Source organism: Elephantulus edwardii, unplaced genomic scaffold, assembly GCF_000299155.1.
Source record: "Elephantulus edwardii isolate Elephantulus edwardi_28Jun2011 unplaced genomic scaffold, EleEdw1.0 scaffold00273, whole genome shotgun sequence".
In the NCBI taxonomy this organism is placed as follows: Eukaryota; Metazoa; Chordata; class Mammalia; order Macroscelidea; family Macroscelididae; genus Elephantulus; species Elephantulus edwardii.
The window spans coordinates 2,959,039-2,984,680 of NW_006400023.1; the positions used below are offsets into that span (position 1 = coordinate 2,959,039).

General features: G+C 40.0%; 2 protein-coding genes across 2 annotated transcripts in view; one reads left to right on the forward strand and one right to left on the reverse strand.

Annotated features, from left to right (window-relative positions):
• Positions 1 to 12,597, reverse strand: part of SETDB1 (SET domain, bifurcated 1) — an 86,328-nt gene extending 73,731 nt beyond the window's left edge. Inside the window, exons 1-2 of the mRNA XM_006900150.1 lie at positions 12,338 to 12,597; positions 11,072 to 11,223 (exon numbers count right to left, since the gene is read on the reverse strand). Of these exons, the coding sequence (XP_006900212.1) occupies positions 11,072 to 11,223; positions 12,338 to 12,597 (412 nt within the window). The remainder of the gene's footprint in view (positions 1 to 11,071; positions 11,224 to 12,337) is intronic.
• A 5,672-nt stretch (positions 12,598 to 18,269) lies between these two features.
• The window catches only part of LOC102852068 (60S acidic ribosomal protein P0-like), a 70,725-nt gene continuing 63,352 nt past the window's right edge, over positions 18,270 to 25,642 (forward strand). Inside the window, exon 1 of the mRNA XM_006900151.1 lies at positions 18,270 to 18,969. Within this exon, the coding sequence (XP_006900213.1) occupies positions 18,270 to 18,969 (700 nt within the window). The remainder of the gene's footprint in view (positions 18,970 to 25,642) is intronic.

Genomic DNA, 25,642 nt, shown 5'->3' on the forward strand with positions numbered 1-25,642 from the left:
TTTTTTTTTTTTTGTCAATTTAAAATTTCATGTTTAAAAGTGAAAAGAAGGTGGCCTACTGACAAGAAACTGCACTGCAATCCCAGAGGTGTGCGGTTCGAATCCACCAGATGCTCTGCTGGAGAAGGAGGGACAATCTCCTCTTGTACTGGTCAGATCTGATTTGACGGTACATGTACAAAATACCATTAAAAAAAAAGAAAAAGGGGAGCTCTGGTGGCCTAGTGGCAAGGAGCTGCAACTACAATCCCAGAGGCACACGGTTTGAATCCACCAGATGCTCTGCCGGGAAAAGGAGGAACAATCTCCTCCTGTACCAGTCAGATCTGATTTGACGGTACACTCACACAAAAATTAAAAAGCAAACAAACAAAAAACCAGTAGATATACAGTGGAAAATACTAAATATTTTTCAAGTTAGCCTCCTAAGCGACACTATTATCAGTTTCTTTTGAGTCAAACATCTTTTTTTAAATTACAACCTCTGTAAGGGGAAAAAACCCCACTAAAAACCCCACCAAAAACACACATACATAAAAATAAAGTACAACCACTATGGAAAGCACTTTGATGCTTTTTTAGAATGCTGGGAATGGAACTACCATTTGCTCCGGCAATCTCACTAGTAGGTATACATTCCAAAGAAATAAGGTCTGCAACACAAACTTAAGCACAATCCACGTTTATTACAGTTATTTACAAACAGCACAGTGGTGAAAACAACTCAAGTGTCCATCAACAAATGAACAGCTAAAAAACTGTGGTTCATTCATACGCTGGAATACTATGCATCACTCAAAAATGATAAAGAATTCATGAAATACTGCACAATATGGCTGGGTCTAGAATAAATTATATTGGATGACAGTGAGATAAGTTAGTCACAACAGGACATTTACAGTATTAGACCAATTCTATAAAAAGCTAAGGAAATGTCTATACACATAATCCATTTTAGAAGTTTACAAGGGATGGGAAGGGGAGAAGAGTGAAAAACTACAGAAGAGTTAGGTGAAGGGAAAGGTAATACACAATAAAAGGTTGACTGTTATTACGTGCCACTGAATTGACTACAACTCAGTAACTATGAACAATAGATCTGAACTGTTCGAACCTTTGTCATCTTTATCATCTGAGTACTTCAGCTATTGTGTCTAGGTTTGTAGTCAGTTAATTAAGCAATGCCAATTAATGTTATAAAAGTCTATCAATGATTATGTGAAAAACCAGTATGATTTGTAAACATTCACTAGGGGAAAAAAAATCCTAAAACAAGAAAAGGTAGTAAGTAACATATTTTCAAGATAATTTTTTTGACAGATTTTCCATAATTTACATCAATAATCTCATATGCAACATTCATTATTTCCTATATTGTTTCTTCATGTTCCTACACTAAAAAAAAAAAACAACCTAAGAAAGCATTCTTTATTAGTACTTGTAGCTGATTGGTTGTTGGTTTGGTTTTTTAAACTGCCTACTAAGACTTTGGACACAGAGAGCTCTGGTAGAGTAGCTGTACTGCTAATCTAAAACTGGTCAGTCCCAGGCCACCAGCAGCTCCAAGGAAGAAAGATGGACAACTTCCTCCCTTGAGATTTACAGCCCACAAAATCCCGCTGAGGATCAGCTATGATTTGGTTCTGACACAATGGCAATGAGAAAGAGAATACCTTACACAGGTTGTAACATGAATATTTTTTTAAAATTTACTCTTTCATTTATAAGCACTTGGGGTCTATCAATTTTATATATGAATATATATATATATATATAAATTCTGCAATAAACATTTAAAAATATCTTATGTGAGTGTGTGTGCACTCATGAAACTAGGTTTGTGAGCTGTAAATAAATTTATAACTGGTAGTAACAGAGTTTTAAAAAAAAAGTTAGGTCTCTGTCACAGAAAATTTTGTCATAAAAATTAAAACACCAAGTTATCAGCACACTAAATCTAGCAGTTTGAAAAAATATTAACAAAGGAAAACATAGAACTGAATTTAATATTCTCACTGACTTTAGATAAACTCCTGAAACTATTGCCTAGAGATCATTTTAACGCTAATACCAAAATATCCTTTGAAGTCTACGTTAAATGAAATAATAATGCACCTGCTTTCAGCCTAGTGCTTTATAAAGAACTACGTATTTGGGATCAAACCTATGACTAGATAAGAAACTGAGGTGTAGTGAATTTATGTAATGAGAAGAAATAATCCAGGAAAAAAACTGTACAACTTGAAAAATGTAATCTATAAGCATTAAATTGTACATGTGAAATTATATTTGTACATATTCCACTCCTTATGTTAAAAAAATAAGATTAATATCAAGTTCAAACTGGATTCATCCTAGGAATATAAGTTTTATATGAAGAAGGTGATTAATGTAATTCATCACATTATCAGAATAAAGGAATAAAATCACATGACTATCTCATCAGATGTAAGATATGCATTCAAGAAAATTATTATTTATTCAAGCTAAGAATTCTCAGGAAACTAGAACAGAAGACAAGCTCTTTCATTAAGAACAGAAGACAAGCTCTTTCATCAAATTAAGTGAAAGCTATACAGGCTATAGGCAATCCACCTTAATGGTGAAAAACTGAAAATATCTCCTTAAAAATAAGCTTTTTGATAAAACTGTTCCCTCTATTTAACACTATAGCAGAGTAACTAATGATCTCTCCTCAATTGGAACAAAGATGAAGGAGAAAAAGCAAAGATACAAAGAAACAATTAGTCCAACGGACTAAAAAGGGACCACACAAATATCAGCTTCTATAATCCTGAGAGTAGAAGTTACTACAGCTGACTGGTCTAAAAGAAATCACAGTAGAAGTGAATGAAAAATATGGATCAAGACAAACAATAAAAACCTCCCCAAACAGTAAAAATGTTCAGGCTTACTGATCTGACAAAGTCAGATGGCATCCATGAGATTATGGTCCTTGGTTACCGTTCAAAACTGGAATAAAACACACTCTTGTGACAAGACTTTCACTCCAACAAATCCACACACCTGTAAGGTGAATAGGTAGCTCTAGTGGCCTACTGGTAAGGAGATGCACTGTCAACCGGAAGTCATACGGTTCAAATCCAGCAGTTGCTTCACAGAGAAAGACGGACAATCTCCCCGTGTGTGAATTACTGCCCCTGAAGTTAGCTATGAGTCAGTCCTGACTCATCAATATATGACAAAGACATATGGTCAACACTTAACACCTGGTAGGTACTCAATCCTTAGAACAATCAACCCAAAGAGCAGCACTTCCACAGAGAAAAAGGTCCCAAGGCATCAAAGTAGTACAGAATGATTAATGGAACTGAGAATCACAAGGAGGAAATGAGAAGAGGGTTGTTAAAATATGAGCACTGTAATTAATATCATAAAATGTTAGAATGGAAAACGAAATGTCTTTGTAACCTTTCACTCAAATCAAAAGGGGGAAAAGTCATTATACTAGAGATCCTTCACAATGTTTTATGACAAAAAATAAAAGGTTTATAACTTATAATTAAAGGAAAGGAAAAAATTTGCCTTTATCTATGCTTAACAATCTACAAAGAAAATGTGAACAGGCCTTTAAAAATAAGAATTTAGTAAGGTTCTCAGATATAAAAATCAATATACAAAAGTCAACTGCTATAGATGGAAAGCATGAAACACAATGTATGCAATGTAATTTTGTAAGCAAATCAATTAAAAAGAACCCAATCCCAAAACAAGTCAATTGCTCCAAATGGCTAACAGACCACATAAACCACAGCCTCTACTACTATAAGACTAAGAAGTACATAGTGCTTGGCTATGACTACTGACTACTCTGAGTGAGATCAGAATTGGAAGAATGTGTTCTGGAAAACTATGTATTCAAATTTTGTAAATAAACTAGTATAATTAAAAAAGAATAGAAGATCAAGACAGAGGGGAAGAAAAATGTAGAACAAATTTAAAATAATAAAAGAGCCAGATTCACTGATTTTTTAGAGACTTGTGAAACCTCCCAAGATAAGGCCCTTAGATACCTTTCAAACCTGGAAATGAAACCACTCCTAAAGATCATCTTTCAGTCAAAGAACAGACAGGCATACAAAATGAACCATGAGGAATGAGTTCCTCAGAATAGTCAAGCAAATAAAACTAAACAGCAGCATTTGGAAGTTTGGAAGGCACAGAAAAGACAGGTGAATGGAAAAGGGGAAAACCCAGGAAAGAAGCAGAAAACATGTTATACTGAGCAGATTGCAACCAGTCAAAAACCAAAAGAAACTGAAGGGAAACCAATTTGCTGTGCAAACTCTGACTTAAACCACAATAAAATGTTTTATAACCAAGTCACTTGCACTTCTACATACCACCATCAATTAGATAACCATAGTCTTGGGGGACATAGACACAACAAAATCCATAAAGATAAAATCTTTAAAGGTTTGTGAACAATCCTCTAAGGTATAACTTTTCCTGGTCTTTTCTTAGAAAGAGGAAAAAGGGAGGAAGGAAGGAAATAACTAGTTGAAAGGATTAATGGACCATGTGAACCCCAGCATCCAGGATCCTAAATTCAGTAGAACTAGGGGGTGCCCAGATACTAATCTGAAAAAGAAAACAAAAGCTGGTGCTGGACAGAATAGGAGAGAAATATAGAACAAAATTCAAAATCATAGCAAGTCGAGCCTTCCCAACAACAATAGCAAAGTTCAACAGGGCAGCAAATGATAAATGCTGGCCAGGTTGTAGAGAGATTAGAACTCTTATTCACTGTAGGTGGGAATGTAAAATGACACAGCTACTATGGAAAATGGTCTGGTGCATTCTCAAAAAGTTGGAAAGAGAAATACCATTTGACCCAGCAATTTCACTACAAGGACTATATCCTAAAGAAACGAGAGCCATGACTCAAACAGATGTATGCACACCCATCTTTATTGCTGCGTTATTCACAATAGAAAAGAGATGGAAACAATCTACATGACCATCAACAAATGGACAGAAAAACTACATACATTCACACAATGGAGTATTACTGTGAGTACTACAAAGCACTGAAAAACAATGAACTCTAAAACATTACACAACATGGGTGAGCCTGGAGGACATGCTGAGTGAAGTATCTCAGTCACAAAAGGTCAAACACTGCATAACACCACTCTTATAAAATAGGACACTGGTGGGCTAGTGGCAAGAAGCTGCACTGCAATCCCAGCGGCAAATGGTTCGAATCCATCAGATGCTCTGCTGCAGAAGGAGGGACAATCTCTACTGTACCAGTCAGATCCGATTTGACGGTACACACACACAAAATAATAAAATAGGACAGACATGATGGATGTTAGGGAGAGAATGGGAAAAGAGTAGTTATTGAACACTGCAATTGAACAGATGAAGGGAAGAACTGTCTGAAAGGAATACATGATAAATGTACGTATGACAACAATCTGGAACAAAGGGTGCATTATGGGAAGGGGAGGGAGAAGTAAATGTGCAACCATGAGTTTAAAAAAAAAAAAGGACTAGCCTTACAGGTCTGACAGAGTCCAGAGGAATTCCCTGAAATACGGACTAAGGTTTACTGCTCTTCAGGCCTGGAACTGAACTCATTTCTGTGGTGCAACTTTCAATCAAATGTCGTTGTTAGCATGCGACTCATAGCGACCCTATGTACCACAGCCCTAAACTCCGCTCTGTCCTGTGCCAATCGCACTGTCTCTGATACTCCCATCCCAATTATCCCAGTCACTGAATCAATCCACCTCATAGAGGGCCTTCCTCTCCTGCGCCGTCCCTCCACCCTCCCAAGCATGATGTCCCTCTCTAAGGACCGGTCTCTCCTCACAACATGTCCAAAGTAAGTTAGACGGAGCCTCAGAATCCTTGCCTCCAAGGAGCCACCCGGTTTAACCCTCTCCAGGACAAATCTGTTTCTTTTCCTAGCAGTCCATGGTATTCTCAATACTCTTCTCCAGCACCACAGCTCAAAGGCATCAATTCTCCTTCTATCCTCCTTGGTCATTGTCCAACTCTCTGATGCATAACAGGTGATTGCGAAGACCATGGCCTGTATCAGACGCACCTTACTCTCCAGAGAGACACCACTGCTCTTCAGCACTTTGGAGAGGTCCCTAACAGTAGACTTTCCCATGGCAATGTGCCTTTTAATTTCCTGGCTGCTGGTGCCAAGACTGTTGACTATGGAGCCAAGCAAACTAAAGCTGTGTACAATCTCAATCTCTTCACCAACCATCCTGATGCTGCCAATTGGTCCAGTGGTGGGAATCTTTGTCTTCTTGACATTGAGCCTCAATCCATATTGTAGGCTGCAGTCCTTGACACTCTGCAGCAGGCGCTTCAGGTCCTCTTCAGTTTCAGCAAGCAGGGTTGTGTCATCTGCATAACGCAGATTGTTGATAAATCGTCCACCAATCTTGACCCCACATTTCTCCTCATAGAGCCCAGCCTCCCGGATAATCTGTTCTGCATATAGGTTGAAAAGGTATGGAGATAGGATGCATCCCTGGCGTACGCCCTTCCCAATTTTGAACCATGCAGTGTTCCCGTGCTCTGTTCTGACGACTGCCTCCTGGTCCAAGTATAAGTTTCGCATTAGAACAATCAAGTGTTCTGGGATTCCCATTCTTCTCAGAGTCAGCCACAGTTTGTTATGATCTACACAGTCAAATGCCTTTGCATAGTCAATGAAACACAGATAGACATTCCTCTGGTATTCCCTGCTTTCAGCCAAGATCCATCTAACATCAGCTACAATATCTCTAGTACCACGACCCCTTCTGAAACCAGCCTGGACTTCTGGTAGTTCTCTGTTGATGTGCTGTTCCAGTCGTTTTTGGATAATTTTCAGTAAAATCTTGCTTGCATGTGAAATCAGTGAAATTGTTCTGTAGTTTCCACATTCGGTTGGGTCGCCTTTCTTTGGGATAGGAACAAATATCGATCTCTTCCAGTCAGTTGGCCAAGAGGTCATTCTCCAGATTTCTTGGCACAACTTAGTGAGCACGTCCAGGGCAGCATCTGTTAACTGAAATATGGCAATTGGTATACCATCTATTCCTGGAGCCTTATTTTTTGCCATGTCCTTCAAAGCAGCCTGAACTACTTCTTTCATCACCATAGGCTCTTGCTCATATGTTGTTTCATGAAATTCTTCTGTCTTCCAATTTTTTTCGATACAGTGACTCAGTATATTCCTTCCATCTTCTTTTAATACTTCCTGGATCATTTAATGTTCTGCCGAAAGCATCCTTGATTATAGCAACTCGAGGTTTGAATTTGTTCTTCAGTTCCTTGAGCTTAAGATATGCTGAGCGAGTTCAGCCTTTTTGATTTTCCGACTCCAACTCATTACACATTTCATTGTAATATTTTGCTTTGTCATCCCGTGCTGCCTTTTGAAATCTTCTATTCAACTCTTTAGTATCTTGAATTCTTCCCTGTGCTTTGGCTTCTCTGCGCTCCAGTGCAATTTTCAGAGTCTCATACCAGGCTTAAAAGGTGAACAGTAACATCAGTGAGTCGGGCACTTCTTAAATCCAATAAAGGGCACTATTTTCCTAAGAATAAACCTCAGAATACAGAAGAGAATGAGAAAAAAGGGTGACTAGAAGCGATAAAAAGCAGGAAATGGAAAAAATAAATAAATAAATAAATTTTAAAAAAAAAGCAGGAAATGGAAAGAATATGGTTACAATCTGGGGATTGCAATCAATGTTCCAAAATGTGTATAAATTGCTATTGCTATATAGAAAGCTAATTTGTTTACACAATAAAAAGTTTAAAAATCAGCAATGTAATTTAAGAAAAATATTTCTTCAGAATTACCAGAAATGGTAAAGGAGCTAGGAATAAGCTTTCTGTGAAGAAAACGAACTTATTAGAAAAAATTAGAAAAGACCTAAATATATCATTTTTGTATGGAAGAATTTGATACTGGGAAATTGCCAGCTAGGTCTAAATTGACCTTCAAAATGTCAATCTTGTGCATTTTTAGGAGGCACATGGGGAACATAAACTCATTCTCAAATTTATATGGAAGAGCAATATAGTCATGCTCACTTGGACACACCCACAGGAAGGTCATGTTCATTCCTTTTAAAACTGTGACCTGAGTCTAAGTTTACAAAGCACACTGACTTTCATTCAGCTATTCATATACATTTTGTTTTATAACATTGATTACAAGACCCACAATGCAACTGTACTTTTCCCACTTCCTTCTGGTAATTCTCATTTTCATTACTCTTTCTATCCCACATCCTCCTGTCTTCTGGGCTTTGTTGTTGTTAGGTGCTGCTGATACAATCATGACTCAGAGAACCTATGAACAACTATGCCCTATCCTGTGCCATTCCCTCATGATCTCCAACATGCTAGAGCACATTGTTACAGTCAATCTCAATGATTTCCGTCCTCTATTGGCGACTCTCTACCTTTCCCAGCATGTCTTTTTCCAAGGACTGGCACCATTAGACAACATGCCCAAAGTATGGAAGATGAAGTTTTACCATTCTTGCCTCTCATGAACACCCTGGTTGCACTTCCTCCAAAAGAAGATTTGTTTATTCTATTGGCAGGCCATGGTCTATTCAATACTCTTCATCCACACAATTCAGAGGCATTGACTCCTCTGTCATCCTTATTCATTACTCAACATTCAGATGCATATGATGCAACTGAAAATACTATGGCTTGGATAAGGTGCACCTTAGGCTTTAAATCCTTAGCCCATTAGCCCTTTAAATGGATCCTTAATAGGTTGTCCCAATGCAACACTTTTTAAAATTAATTTTAATGAAAGTTTACAGAGACTTAGGGTTTCCAGTCATTCACTGTTGTACTTTTGCAACACTTCTTTTATTTCTTGACCACTGGTACCATGAATATTGACTGTAGATCCAAATAAAATAAATTGTTCACAACTTCAATCTTTTCTACATCTGTTATGATGTTGTTTATTGGTTCAGCAGTGATGATTTTTATTTTCTTGATAATGAGATGAATCTATACTGAAGGCCAAGGTCTTCTCAATTAACTTATCATGCTTCAGAGAGTTGGACAATGATTAAGGATGACAGAAGAATAGATGCCTTCGAGTTGTGGTGCTGGAGAAAAGTCTTCAACATACCATGGACTGCCAAGAAAACAAATAAGTCTGTCTAGGAGAGAAAAAAACCAAGTCTCTCTCTGGAGGCTAGGATTTTGAAGCTCCGCCTCACTCACTTTGCGCACATGGCCTGGAGAGATCAGTCCTTGGAGAAGAACATCATGCTTGGAAGTGTGGATGGACAGTGCAGGAGAGGAAGACCCCAGATGAGATGGATTGATACAGTGACTGGGGTAATGGGGGTTGGTGTGTCAGAATTAAGTGAGACTGTCTCAGGACAGGGAAGGGTTCACAGCTGCTGTACATAGGGACATTATGCATTGCAGGCAACTCAACCAATAACATTCTATGACAGATTTGGAAGGAGTGGCATCCACTTTTTAAGCAACATACCTCTAGAAATTATGAACTTCGATAAATGTTGACAGTTGTAGAGGGGCTTCAGGCTTTTTGTTCACAGGGTCACTATGAATCATCCTCAACACGAAGGCAATCAACAACAACTTGGAAACAAGTCCACAGTAATAAATGGACCTCAAGAACCTCAACCCCCACAACTCTGAGACTAGAAACAGACTGTGCCCAGCTATAACAACACCTAGTGCTCTGAAAGAGATCACAAAAGAGGATCCTGGCTGATTGCATGGCCCCCGTATCAAAGACAACCTGGTGAGCTTCTTTCTGGCTCCAGCCATAGGGCAGGTGCTGGCAGCTTTGGTGACTCTAGATAACCTTGGGATGATCACAAAAGTGGATCCTGGATGGAGTGGTACAGAATGTCTCAAAATCATGAAAATGGCTGAGCTTACCGGTTCAATAGGAACTGGTGGAATCCCAAAGACTATGGACCTTTGCCACCCTGAAAATGAACTTACTTCTGCGGCTCAACTTTCAGACATATAACAGACAGGCCTAGAAGGTTGACACCATTACCACCACCACCAAGGTATAAAGGTCTTAGATCAATCAATCATACAAAATCAAAAGAGGAGCATCAGATCTACACAGGAATAAAGTTCAGAAGGCAGGAAAGGAGAGGACTGAAGAACGAAATGTAAAAAAGAACCACAGGTGAGAAGTGGGGAAGTAAGCTGCTACAATGCAGGGATTATAATCAATATTACAAAACATTGTACGTTGCTGTACAGAGGTAACTCATGGTTGCTGTGATGCTGAACACTGTGACAGTGATGTGCCAAATGTGATAATGGGTACCCATGGTGGACAGTGTTGGCTGGAGCTTCCCGACTAAAACAAGCCTGGAAGCAGGAGCGGCATTCAGTTCTGAAATGGCTTGCCTCTGAAACTCTATGTATGAATAGTGCTCAGGCCTTTTGTTCATAAGGTCGCTATGGGTCGTCTACGACCCAACAGCACCTAACAACAATAACAACAATGCTGTTAAAATGCAGGGGTTGTAATCAATGTTACAAAACAAAGTATGTTTGAATGGCCAAAAGGAATTATCAGTCTATTTTGTAAGCTTTCACTCAGATCACCAATTTAAAAAAGGTAAAACAGGGATCTTTCTGGAGTGCTCTAGGTGTTCTAAAATTGGACTATGGTGAAGGTTATACAACTATATCAATTTACTAAAATTCAAACCACAGACTTAAAATAAATACATTTTATGGTATTTAAGTTATACCTAAATAAGAATGTTAAAAATAGACAAAACCAGAGAATCTATTATCTTAGTATACGTATATATATTGCTAATTCTACCACTAAAGATACAGAAGGGGATGCGAGGTTACAAAAGATGGGGAAAAGGTTACTATAGATGGAGAGTGGCACAGAGGAGACATCTATGATACTAACAGATCAAGAAGATTAGAATATGGAGTTAGAGACATTCGTTTCCCCCTTCTCTTATTTTACATTGCTCATCTTCCAGAGTTTCAACTTTATTCTTAAGACATTCCTAACCAAAGCCTTATTTTTTACCTGAATCAATACTGAGGACCTCATCATCTTCATCAGGTATCTCTATTACTTCAGTAGGCAGGGAAGCTTCATCCTCAGAGCTACTTTCCCGGTACTGTAGTCCCAGTTTGGAGTAGAAGTCCTTCACCAAAGACTCACAATTAGTCACTGCCCTAATATTGGAACATATGTGAAAAAGGAGATCAAATCCAGCAGAGAAAGTGTGTGGAGGCGTCATTACAATTTATATGTAAGTGCAGAGTATCCTCAAACAGACCTTAGTATACAGCATAAATTGTAAATTATACTTAGTATACAGCATAAATTGTAAATTATACTGTTCAGAATTTCAGATACTTTTCCTATAGAAAACTGTTTTAAGTAGTGGTTTGGTTTCTAGACTAGTTTCTCAAAAATCCCAAATAAACCCAAAGCACAATCTTTCAACCTTATCTCATTATTCACCTTTTTTTACCTGAAAATATGCTTTAAAAAATAGTGGTAATATCACTGAAAAAGAAAAATCTTCTGGAGATGTAGCAGAGGAGCCCTGATGTCACAGTACATAACCTATGGAGCTGCTAACTTAAAAGGTAGGTAGTTTGAATCTACCAGCTGATCCATGGGTAAAAATGGAGAATATTCTCTCGTGAAGATTTACAGCCTCAGGAACCTAAAGAAGTGCTCTTATGAGTTGAAATTAATTTCACAGTAGTAAGTTTGGCTGTTTTTTGTGGTTTTCTTTTCTGAATAATTCAACTCATTGTTGTCGAGTTGGAACAGAATCACAGCTGACCCACAGGCTTTTCAAGAGGCTGCAAACTGCACGGGAAGAGACTTCCCATGCATCTTCCTCGAAGCTGTTGGTGGAGTCCAATTACCAGAGTTGCAGCCTTTGGGTTAGCAGTTCAACTCTTTACCAACTACTACTATCCCTTTTTATACATTGTTTTAGAAATTAATGCTCTATGAGGCAGCAAGCAACTCTACAATTTTTTCTCCCTAGTTTATTTCATTAAGAAAACAAAGGAGGATTACAAAGCAGGATGAGTGAGGAAAAATGAAGAGACTTAAGATCTGGACTCCTCTACCACTGATTAGATGCTCATTTCTAATAAATGCTTTTTCTATATATGAGTGATTGTGAGGTCTGAGCTCACAAACTCTAAGAATAAAGGCCCATACTTTTTTGCTTTGTATAGTTTTGGCACAATGTTATGAACAATTATACCATAAAGATACCTGCAAAGGAGATTTTCCTTCTAATTTCCATGCAGTAGTTCTCACCTGGACGCATCATCGAAGAGCTGATCAACATGGGCCACTTCAGATTCCTTCTGTATTACCCAGTTTTCCAATTCAGCTAGCTGCTTCTTGCGCTGCTGCACACAGTCCATTTTTTCTAATTCTTCATCGATGAACTGCCTTAGTTCCTCCATGGAGATGCCAAGCTCTTCAACTACTGCCTGCTGAAGTTCTGCAATATCTTCAGACGCTACTGCAGCTCTTGCTGCACCCAAACCAATGCACTCAGAAGTGGAGGACATGTTGTACTCTAAGAGGAACAAAATTACCTTTGGGGTCATTATACTGACAAATAATAGAGAAGTACAGTTCCCTCAATAAACTCTTTTTGATTCTGCTCCTTGCTATTTCTATACAGTTAACTTGACTTGATATTCTTTCCAATTCTCCAGAACCTGATGCTGAGATTTTCTGAGTTCTCAACCAAAAAAACTCCCCAAAAACCAAAAAACAAGAGTTTTCAACCGATGCTATAGGCGAGGTGTGAATAAAATTTGGTCCCATAGACTAGAGTCATCTTACCTTAGACTCCATGCGACACTTAATATGTCCATATTAACGCTTACATTTTTATTATATGTAAAAAACACTGTTCTGTATATGCATTTCCCATCAATGTGCCACGGAAGGCCAAGAAGTAGTTTTGCTTGTTTTTTTTTAAAGAACCTAACATATTTTGTAAGCTAGCTGTCATAGATTTGGAAGGGATCTTGAAAATCAAGTTGGAGGCACTTCAGATGTGTGTGTAACCATGGGAGTATTTAAAGAACTCTGCATGTTTTGAGTAAAATGCTGATAGTGGTGAGACTAGAAAGTGAAATGTTATATTGTGAGGCCATACTTGTAGAATGCCTTGAAAGTCAGACTTATGAAGTCTTAATCAGTTTATGCAATAGAGAACTAGGAAATATGTTTTAGGCCATTAAGAAGTATCAATCTAGAGTAAAACAATTTGCTTTTTAATTGAATAATTAAATACGTCTGTCTACATGTTACCCCTAATTTGAACCAATATTAACACCTGAAGAGGAGGCGTAACTTACTTTGCAGGTCTTTTCTTCGAATTACTTGTTTTTTCTTTATTACCTTGTTTAAATGTGGAAATTTAATCAGCACTTGTAATGTCATATACAAAGTCTTAAGCACTCAAAAGTTTGGAGAAAAAAAAGATTCTCCTCAAAGCAAAAAGTAAACACATCCAAGAATAAAATGTGCTACTTTATATACCCAATCCAAATAATCCATACTGGTTTTAACTTTGGATCAAATAGTTAAAACAAGACTCTTGCTAGAATGAGCCGTGCTGTGCAAGCTGGACGCTTGCTAGTTCTCAGCGCCTCCATTTTTTTCTCTACTGTACTTTCCTGAACTCCCCACTAGGTGCTAAACAATTTAGGGGGTGTCTCATCCACCCACAGTCTCGGCTCAGCCCCGCCCCCCGGTCGCCTGTCGGGGAAGACTTCCTTCCTACCTTCGCCCAACCTCCTCCTCCTCCAAACAGAACATCTCAAGACAAGCCTTTGGACTCCAAATCCCTCACAGTATTCCCCTTACCACTCCGCTCCCAGCTACAATAGCTCTTCTTCTGACTCTGGACCCCAGACTCACCACTCTGGGGTCGGACTCGACGGGAAGAAGAAACAACGAAAACGGAGGGAAGGAGGGGAGAAGGGAGAGGGAAGAGGGGGAAAAAAACGTGAGGGAAGTGAAAGGGAAGCAAAATCGACGCCCGGAAGCAAACCTGAGGTGCTGTTCCGGTCACCGCGACGGTAGCCTGTTGGGGTCAAAAGCAATCCCCGGGACGACCCTAAGAGGCTGGGAAAATTAAAGTGACTACGCACGCGCCTAAATAAAGGCTTCCAGGACACAGCTGAAACTCATTGTGGTTAAAGTAGGCCCCTCTGAGTAGATATGAAATCCTGCTTCTCCTAGCTTTCCCAAGTGGTGGCAGCACCACTGGATGACGGCATCACGTAAAGAACTCAGTCGACAAACCCTTGCAATTTCAGTTACTTCATCTTACTACATAAATCATACAAATTGTAGCAAGCAGAAGGGAATCAAGACGTATTAAGAAAAATGTGATAATCACCACTCTTAATCACTTCCCTTATTGCCTATTACGTCTACTCCTTTAAGAGGAAAGGCTCTGGGTTCACAAGCACACGTTTCTGCATGTGGATTTTTTATTTTCGTTTAACATGTAAATACACCCCTTAAAGTCGATAGAAGTGATGACATTTGCCTTTTGACAACTGCATAGTACTTCCTAGTATACATATCTAAACCATGTGTGAAAATTTGTATTTTCCATTTTTAGTCACTGCAAACAATATAAAAATAACATCCTTTTGAATTAGTACTTTTTCCCCTGTGGAATGAACTCCCCCAAAATAGTATTTCAGCATCAAAAGATATGCGTATTTTCATTATAATAGAATCTGGTGTCAAATAAGTTTCCAAAAAGATGTAACAATTTATCTGTCCACTAGAAGATTTTGAAAGTATCCCTACACCCTCATGGGTTGTTATGTATCACTGAGTCAGGACCCACTTATGACAGGTGTTCAGAGGTAGTAAATTGCACCAGAGGAGATTGCCCATCTTTCTGTCATAGAGCAGCTGCTGGATTTGAACCGTGCATCCTTGGGTTGGCCATGCAACCACTAAGCTACACTCTCATTAGGACTGAATATTGATTGTTTATTTAATTTTGCATTGGAAAAGTGTGTAGTCAGAGATCTCTCCAAATTACTTAGGTGTAATGGTATCATTGAGAGTGGGGTGGAGTTCCCTGATTAAAACAAGCTTGTAAGGAGGAGTGGCATCCACTTCCATAATACCTTGCCTCCGGAAACCCTATGAACCTCGAGAGAGGATGAAAGGTACCCAAGCGTCGAGGACTCTCCTTCATAGGGTCGCTATGAGTCGCCTGCGACTCACTGCACTTAACAACAACAATGGTATCATTGAAGACTAAGGTGCTTTTGCTTCAGGCTGTGGTATTTTCAATCACCTGCTATGCACCTGAGAGCTGGACAATAAATAAGAATGAGAGAAGAAGAATTTAAGCCTTTGAGCAGTGGTATTGGAGAATAGTATTGAATATTCCCATGGGCGGCCAAAAGATCAAACAGATATGACTCAGAGGAAGCTAGAATGCTCTTTAAAGGCAGATGACAATGCTTCATCGTGCATGCTTTGGACATGTTGTTAGGAGGGGCTATTTCTTGGAGAGGGAAATCACACTTTGAAAGGTGGTGGGTCAGCGAAAGAAGGGAAGATCATCAGTGAGATGGATTGATACAATGACTGCAGCAATGGGCTCAAGTATGTCAGAGATGATGAGGACGGCACAGGATTGGAAAGAGTTCATAAGGGTTGCTATGAGTAATACTTATTGGAGGCATACTTATAAGCATCAAACAACAGCAACATTTAATTTTTAAGAAGTTGGCATCTGTGTAAAATGGTACTTGCATTGGGACAGACTGTTATATTTGAAAACAAGTCCAAAATCTTGGTAGCTTAACAAAAGGTATTTCCTGTGCATGCTACAGAGTCATGTCTAGAAGTTGACTGTGGAACTCTGACACTATGCTGATGATTAACTAAGCCAGAGGGAGAGAGTTATGAACCATCTCACCTTGGCAATAAAAGTGATTCAGGTAATTTCCATTTACAAGTCGGTAGCTCCAACCAGTCATAAGGCCCCACTCAGCCACAGGAGGGTCAAGAAAGGCATTAGCATCTTATCCTTGGAAGGAAATAAGGTCAGATATATATGACGAAGTGTGTTACTGACAGCTTAGTATCTTCTCTGTTCAGCTATCTTTATACTAATTGAACTATTAAATCTACATATCTATCTTTATATAAAAAAAAAACCAACACAACAAACCCTACATAAACTGACAGAAAACCAACCACCTAAACCAAAACTGAAAACGGAACATACAAAGGCCTTGTATATAATACTGGAAACAGTCCCAATGGCCAGGGCCATTAATTTCTTTAAATCTTCTATTATTGTTAGGCACCATCATGTTGATTTAAACTAAAGCAAATTTATGTATAAAAGAAAAACAATAGAATGGTATAAGCTTGTCCTGTGCTATCATCACAAGATTGGAGGCCATTTTTGGACTATGTCCAGCTCTGTGTATTTTAATGGTTAGGTTGTATATCAATTTGACTTACTTTGATTCTGGCATAGTGTAGCTTGGCAGTTATGTAGTGATTCCTCTGATGCAATTTGATAAATTAAATAATTCACATTTTGAAATCTGCTATCAGCAACCAGTTTCATCAAGGGTGTGGTCTGCATGGACTAGACTAGGAAATCTGGCAGAACTCACTTGTTTTTTGCTTAATCAGGATCTTGCACCTTCTTTGATTTTTTTGCACTTGAACCAACAGCCAACTGTTGAATTTGTCATCGTCTGCAACTACATGACTTAAGAGAAGCTTTTATCCTGTCTTCTGACCCAGAGACATTTGGAACTTGCTAGACCCTGCAAGCAAGAATTTTCTTTAGCTCTCTCTCTCTCTCTTCATCCTAGGGCATGTGTACTTCTTTTCTGGTGACCTTCTGATTTATCAAGCATGATGTCCTTCTCCAGGGACTGCTTCCTCCTGAGAATGTCCAAAATACATCAAAGGAACTGTCACTATTTTAGAATAGCTTTCCTAGAGAAGAAAAACCAGATTACAGGACACTGCATGATTTAAACTCAGGGAGCAGGTGTGTGAAGATTGTATCTTTTCTCTATCCTATTTAACATGGACTGCCAAGAAAACAAACAGATTCATCGCAGAGAGGGTTAAACCAGGCTGCTCCTTGGAGGCAAGGATTCTGGGGCTTCGCCTGACATACTTTGGACATGTTGTAAGGAGAGATAGGTCTTTAGAGAGGGACATCATGCTGGGTAGTGCAGGAGGGGAAGACCCTCTATGAGGTGGATTGATTTAGTGACTGGGGTAATTGGGATGGGTGTGTCAGAGGCAATGAGATTGGCACAGGATAGAACACGGTTTAGGGCTATTGTACATAGGGTCGCTATGAGTTGCAAACGACTCGATGGCACATAACAACAACAACAACAACAATTCAACATGTATGCTGAGCAAACAATTCAAGCATCTAATCTATATGAAGAAGAACATGGCATCAGAAATGAAGACTCATCAACCTGCATTATGCAGATGATACAACCTTGCTTGCAAAAAGTGAGGAAAACTTGAAACCATGACAAAGTAGTCAGAAAGTACAGACTTGGTGACAGAAATGAGGCCAGGGATAGAATGGTTAGACTGTGTACCTTCAATTATTTCTTCATTGCAAATTGTTGTTGTTGTTGTTGTTATGTGCTGTTGAGTCATTTGTGTACAAACGATGACTTTACACATAGATTTCATCTGATGGAATGCACAGAAGTCAGATTGACTACATCTGTGGAATGAATTGTTGGAGAAGCTTATTACCAGCAGTGTAAACCAGGCCAGGTGTTGACTGTGGAACAGACCATCAATTACTCACGTGAAAATTCAAATTGAGGCTAGAGAAAATAAAAACAAGTCCACAAAAAGCAAAATATGATTCTTCTCTATACCACCTGAATCACCTTAAGAATAAGTTTGGAGCTTTGAACGACCGGATGAGATCTGGGATGACATCATGGGTATCATCCGTGAAGAAAGCAAAAGTTCATTACAAAGACAGAGAAGAAAGAAAAAACCAAGCTGGAGGTCAGAAGAAATTCTGAAAATTGAAAATGCTCAGTAGAGCATTGAGAAGCCGAAACAAAGGGAAGAGATTCTGAAGTAAAAGCTGAACAGAAGCTCTTGCCAGGCGTCCTCGTGAGAGTGACATCGTCTTTAAACCCCGCGTGGCAATCCCTGATGCACCGCAGTAATGCCCAGGGAAGACAGGGCGACCTGGAAGTCCAACTACTTCCTTAAGATCATTCAACTTCTGGGAGACTATCCGAAATGCTTCGTCGTGGATGCAGACAATGTGGGCCCCAAGCAGATGCAGCAGATCCGCATGTCCCTCCGCGGGAAGGCTGTGGTACTGATGGGTAAGAACACCGTGATGTGCAAGGCCATCAGGGGCCACCTGGACATCAATCCGGCCCTGGAGAAGCTGCTGCCTCACATCCGGGGGAATGTGGGGTTTGTGTTCATCAAAGAGGATCTCACTGAGGTCAGGGACATGCTGCGGGCCAACAAGGTGCCGGCTGTTGCCCATGCTGGTGCCATTGCTCCGTGTGAGGTTACCGTGCCGGCCCAGAACACTGGTCTGGGCCCCGAGAACACCGCCTTCTTCCAGACTTTGGACATCACCACTAAAATCTCCAGAGGCACCATTGAAATCCTGAGTGATGTGGAACTGATTAAGACTGGAGACAAGGTGGGTGCCAGAGAGGCCACCCTGCTGAACACGCTGAACATCTCTCCCTTCTCCTTGGGGCTGATCATCCAGCAGGTGTTTGACAACGGCAGCATCTACAATCCTGAAGTGATTGACATCACAGAGGAGACTCTGCATACCCGCTTCCTGGAGGGTGTCCGCAATGTTGCCAGCGTCTGTCTGCAGATTGGTTACCCACTCAGTCAAAAGCCTTTGCATAGACAATGAAACACAGATAGACATTCCTCTGGTATTCTCTGTTTTCAGCCAAGATCCATCTGACATTAGCTATAATATCCCTAGTGTCATGACCTCTTCTAAATCCAGCCTGCACTTCAGACAGTTTCTGTTGATGTGCTGTTTCAGTTGTTTTTGGATAATCTTCAGCAGATTCTTGTTTGCATGTGACATCAGTGATATTGTGTGATAATTTCTACACTCTGTTGGGTCACCTTTCTTTGGAATGGGAACAAATAGAGATCTTTTCCAGTCAGTTGTCCAGGTAGTTGTCCTCCAGATTTCTGGCACAACTTGGTGAGCAAATCCAGGGTAGTCTGTTTCTTGAAACATGTCAGTTGGTATGCCATCAATTCTTGGAGTCTTGTTTTTTGCCAATTCTTTCAAAGCAGCTTGAACTTCTTCATCACCACAAGCTCTTTCTCACACATTGTTTTATGAAATTCTTCTTTGTATGCCAATACCTTTTGCTACAATGACTCAATATATTCCTTCCATCTTCTTTTGATACCTCCTGGATCATTTAACATTCTGCCTAAAGCATCCTTAAATATTGCAACTCGAGGCTTGAATTTGTTCTTCAGTTCCTTCAGCTTAAGAAATACTTAGTACTAGTAGCCTGGAAATTAAAAGACTAATTTCATTGGGAAAGTCTGCTGTCAGATTCCTCTTCAAAGTACTGAAGAGCAACGATGTAAGTGGGGGTTAAAGTGCACCTGACCAAGGACATAGCCTTTACAATTACTTGTTATGCATCAGAAATCTGGACAATGACTAGGAATTATAGAAAGAGAACTGATGCCTTTGAACGTGGTGCTGGAGAAGAATATTAAATATACCAGCGACTGCTAGGAAAACAAACAGGTTCACCCTAGAGAGGGTGAAGCTAGGCTGCTCCTTGGAGGCAAGGATTCTGAAGTTTCGTCTGACATACTTTGGACATGTCGCAAGATCAGTCTGGTCCTTGGAGAAGGATGTCATGCATGGGAGGGTGGAGCGACAGCGCAAGAAAAGAAGACCCTCTAAGAGAGATGGATTGATTCAGTTACTGGGGTAATGGGGATAGGTGTGTCAGAGAGAGTGAGATAGGCACAGGGTAGAGCAGGGCTTAGGGCTGTTGTACATAGGGTCAGTATGAGTTGCAGGGGAATTGACAACACATAATGACAATAACAACAGTTTATACCAGTAGTGAGGATTTTTGTGTTGTTGTGCTTTAAATTTTTTTTAAATTATTTCATTGTTGTACATTTTCCTATCTCCCTCTTCTTTACTCCCTCTCCCAGGTGGCAATGTAAAATGGTGCTTACACTGTGGAAAATAGCTTGGTGGTTCTTTAAACAGTTGAATATGGAATGATATGACTCAGCAATTTTACTCTCCAGTAAAAAGACTTGAAAGTAGTGACACAAACAGACACATATACATCAATATCCATTGCTACATTATTTACAGTACCCAAAAAGTGGAAACAATGAAAATATCCATCATTTCAGTTTATGAATGGATAAAAAGATAAAACATATATTAAAATGGAATTACTGAGCCATGAAGAGGAATGAAGTTCTGATATGTGCTACAATATGAATGAACACAGAAACTACTACTTTGTTATTATTATGTGAGGTTGAGCTACTTCAGACTGGTAGCAACCTATGTACAAGCTCTGAATCTTGCTCTATCTTGAGCCAGCCTCATTGTCTCTGACACATCTACCACCACTCCCCTAGTCAATACATCTCATCCAGGGTATAGTCTCACTTATATAAAACAAAACAAAAAAAACCCCTAAACCTTATCACAATTCTAGTGAATCCATTCCAACTGATAATGAGCAAAGAAACCAAGACTTATTAGAAGTTACCAAAAACAGAAAAGCACAAGTGGCAAAATGATTAAACAATCTGGCTGCTAACTGAAAAGGCAGTGTTTTGATCCCACTAGCTGCTCTATAGGGAAATAAATGTGATAGTCTGTTTCTGCAAAGGCTTACAGCCTTGGAAACTCTCTGGAAAAATTCTGATCAGTTCTATGAGATATCTATCAATCAAAACCTGACAATAATGGGTTTAGGTATGAGTATCTGGTGTTGGAAGAAAGGGGAAAGAAGATGTTTGTTTGTTTGTTTGTTTTTACTTAGGGTCCCTTGAACATACACGTTCATCATGGTGGATTATTTGCGAAAAATGTAGTGAGATGGGTTGTATAATATGAAGTATGTAATCAATGTTAACGGAATTGTGTATGTTGAAATAATTGAATCGCTGCATGTTTATTGTGAATATTTTTACTATAATAAAAAAGAATACTTAAATTAGAATAAGACATTTTTAAAATCATAATTTTGTTGCATATTTATACAAATTGCACTTTAATTCAAGTCTTCATACACATTTCACTTTATACAGTTAATTACAATGCAGACAATGTATTTGTACTTTTCCCATTTGATCCCTGTAATTCTCATTTCCATTAAACCTTCTGTCCCATACCTTCCTACTTTCTGGGCTTTATTCTTGGACAAATGCTACTCTCTCTATTACTTTTTATAGTTGGTTATTCTAAGGAATTAATGCCTCTCTGGTGTTTGGGGCCATTTATATTGGTTTGCTGAAAGTAGAGCCATGAAGATCCATGTCAATTTTTTGACATGGAGATCATGTTTTGTCCCAGGTTGACTTACCAGTCTCTATTGGACCAGTAAATGGAGCCTATTTTATGTTCTAGAGTTTTATTCCACATTGTTTCATACTTGACTACCAGGGAGTAAAATGGGCAATCTCCTGTTGTGTGATATACAGCCTTGGAACTCTCAATAGTAAATCAGCTATGAGTCAGTTCCAACTAAATGGGAATAAAACGGAAACTATCCAAGATCTTCTGCTGTGATCCTTTTTAGAGTAGCTGACAGAAGAATCAATGCCTTTGAGTTATGGTGCTGAAGAAGAGAACTGAAGATATCATGGTCTGCCAAGAGAACAAACAGGTCTGTCTTGAAGAGGGTGAAACCAAGTTTCTCCTTGGAGGCTAGGATTTTGAAGCTCTGTCTCACATACTTTGGACATGTGTCCAGGAGAGACTGATCCTTGGAAAAGGACATCAGGCTTGATAGGGTGGAGGGAGAGTGCAGGAGAAGAAGACCCTGGATGAAATGGATTGACATTGTAACTGGAGTAATGGGAGTAGGTGTATTGCAGACAGTGAGACTGGCTCAGGATAGGGCAAGGTTCAGAGCCGTTGTACATAGGGTTGCTGTGAGTAGCAGGTGACACAATAGCATATAACAAGAATAACAAGTGGTGTTAGCCAGGCACTATCTAGTTCTTCTGGTCTCAGCCAAAGAAGTTGAGGTTTGTGTGATTCATTAGCCCTTTGGACGAATTGTTTTGGTTCATCTTTGCTTTTCTTTCCTCTCTGTTACAGACAAGAAGACACTATTAGTTCCTTAGATAGATGTTTGCAAGTTTCTAAGATCCCAATTGGTATTCACCAAAGTAATGCACAAAACAAGGTCATTGTGGACTATGTTATGCCAATTGGCCTTGATGTCTTCTATGACTGTAACCCCAAGATCCCTGTGCTGTCAAGGGTTCATTGTTCAAATGGGTTTCCTAGCCATTTACCTTGATTTTGCCACAAGACTAGGTGGGAACAAACAAATAGAGTCTGTTAGTTTATCTACAAGGATATTGGCTGGTCTTATTATTCCACTAGTTTTTAAATTTAGTGGATTCAACAGCAGATATGGGTATCTTAATATCAGCAAGGATGAAGAATCAGGTAGAGCAGCATGTCCTTTGGGGCTAGAAATCCCTGCACCAGCAATACCAGCATATAAACAAGATTAATAAGAAACTCAGCAGAGAACAGAGACCAGCATGAGACAGAGCTGGCTTGGAATCGGTGCCCCATGGAACCAAAGTCAGAAGTCTTTTCCCATGCATGCTGGGTGACTGAGGGAAAATGACATACCAGCGGGACTAGGGAATTTTGTAACCTGACCTAAGTTATGATGCTGAAAGTTAAATGATCTACAAACACACATGAGAAGCTACCTAGTCTTAGGGATTGTATTCTGCTTCCAACCTGTTAAATTTCCCAATAAACCCATAGTTGTTAGTATGGGTCAGTGAAGTTTGTGTGGTCGTTGCAAAAGATTTCTGACCCAGTAGAGCAGTAAAATTGGTGTGGAAATGAAAAGAAATTGATGCAAGAGCATGCGAGAGCATGTCTGACCTTATAGGAATAAGTTTTGCACTGTGAATGCTGTTGATTGGGACAGTTCCCTTCCGTGGAGTTAGTAGAAGTTGGACACGGCTCTCCCCATGCTGCCTACACTCTTTGTACAGCCCCAGAACAAGCAACTCATTCCTGTGGTGAGTTTAGTTAAATTGTTGTTATATATGATGAATTGGAAGTGACTCATAGCTGTCTAGTGCATTTTCAGTCTGTAAGTAGCATGGGAGGAGATTGGCCATCTTTCTCCCAGGGAGCAGCTGATAGGCTTGAAACATTTGCCTTTGAGTTGGCAGTGCAACTCCTTGCTACTAAACTACCAGAGCTCTTTTTAGTTATAAAGAAGCTTAAATATCATTGCCTCTGTTGACTCTGCTAAATTCATGGATATTTTACAGCACATTTTAATATGAATGCAGGACTATTAATGCCCAAACCTATGTCATGAATGTTTTCCTTTTCACCTGTCCATATCTGCTCATCTTCCCTGTGTGCCGATGTAGCTGTGGTTGACTGTATTTCTTGTGTTCCTCTCATGTGTTTTCTTTCTTTAGTGGTATTGTGCTGATGTCTGCTTATTGCTTATTGACTCTCCTTAATCCATCTAAATATATGTCTATTTACTAAGAGTTTAGTTTTTAATAAGAGATCATGGTGATTTATGGGTTCTAAAATTTAATAAGTCATGTAGAAAAGACAAGTTTGAGCTGAAAAGTCTTTTACTGGATATACAGCACCCCCTCCCCATGCTGAGACCCACTTCTCTTGAGCCAATTCCAATGCATGGCAACCTTTCAAGTCTCTAACTATTTATAGTCTCATCTTTCTCCTCTGGAGTGGCTGGTGTGTTCAAACAGCCAATTCTTCAGTTAGCAGTTTAGCACCTAATGCAGTATGCGACCAAGGCTTCTTTTTATTGAGCAAGGCTGCAAAAATTAAGGAGCCAAACTCTGGCATTCTGATTTTATGTCCTGAAAACTTTTTCAGATATGATTACTGAAAAACCTCATTGCTGTTGAATTGAAGTTGACTCGTGGCTTGTCCTCCAGAGGCTTTTCTGTAAGTTGTATGGGAGGAGACAGCCCAGCGTTCTTCTATAGAGCCACTGCTGGATCTGAATTGCCAGATAGATGCTACCTTTGGGTTAGCAATGCAGCTTCCTTCAGACTCCGCCACCAGAGCCCCCTAAGGATGATCAAGGCCTGACATGAATGACTCACATAGTTAAAGGTCACAAATTATGGAGGCAGATTGTTCATTGACAACATATTAAGATTAGGTATTAATTATATCAGTGGTAAACAACTAGAACACCAACTAGAATCTTCATGTTGTTGTGTTTAGCACATTTCCTCCCTGTAGCCCATCATAATACAATGCTTTCCAACCATATGCTACTTAATAATTTACAAGGAGAAAGCATTTCACACAGGGGCTTAAGGCTGGGAATGTCAAATTATCAGTGCTTGTTTTTCTACAGACAAATTTAAGGAACATTAGATAATAATCTGGAGGTTGTTAGTGATCTCGGAATCAGAAGAAAGGAAGATATTAGAAATTGGAAATTCAGAGAGATCCAAGATGGCGGCAGAGGCAGAGACAGCATGGTGAGCTGCGGGAGCAGTGAACACTTAAAGCAGGGCCATTATTGCCTTCCACAGACTTCGGCTTATTGATAATTGAACACTTAAACAGTTGATGACTGGCCCTCAGTGAAGATTGAGGCTCAACAACAGGAATTCAAGGATTCCCAAGGAGAAATGGGTGAGTTTTGTGGCTCCCAACCCCCTCTGCAGAGCCCTCGCCACACCACACAGCCGCTCCAGCTCCATGAGGCTTCCACAGACAGAATGAATGGATTCCCTCACCCAGGATGGATGCTGGGCACCGGCCCTCCTCAAGACTGGTACAGTGAAGCCACCACACTGCTGCAAGTTGGTCTGGAGAGAATTCTTGGAGCCAGGATGGTGGCAGTGGGGGAAGCGGGCGCCCGCCAGCCACCCGCACAAGAGGGGCCGCACACCAGCCGAGCGCCTGTGTGGCAGGGTGGGGGGGGCGCACCCCCAATGACCGCCGGCTCTGGGGGGGCTGCGCACCTCCCGCAGGCCTCCTGTGCTGGGGGGGGGCGCGCCCCACTGGCCACCTGCATAGGAGGTGGGGGACGGAATGCATGACCGCCATCTGCAGGTTTGGGTCTCCTTGGACAGACCAAAGAAGACGATTATCTATGCATTGGACAGGCCAAAGAAGATGATTACCTATGCAACGGATTGCTGAAAGTGACTGTGAGTCTGATGACCTTAACAGTGGCAGCATGCACAAGAGGACTGGCATCCTAAATGCACCACATATTTTGTTCTGTTGAATGCTTCTGCCAAAAGATGGTTAGACATGGGGGGGGG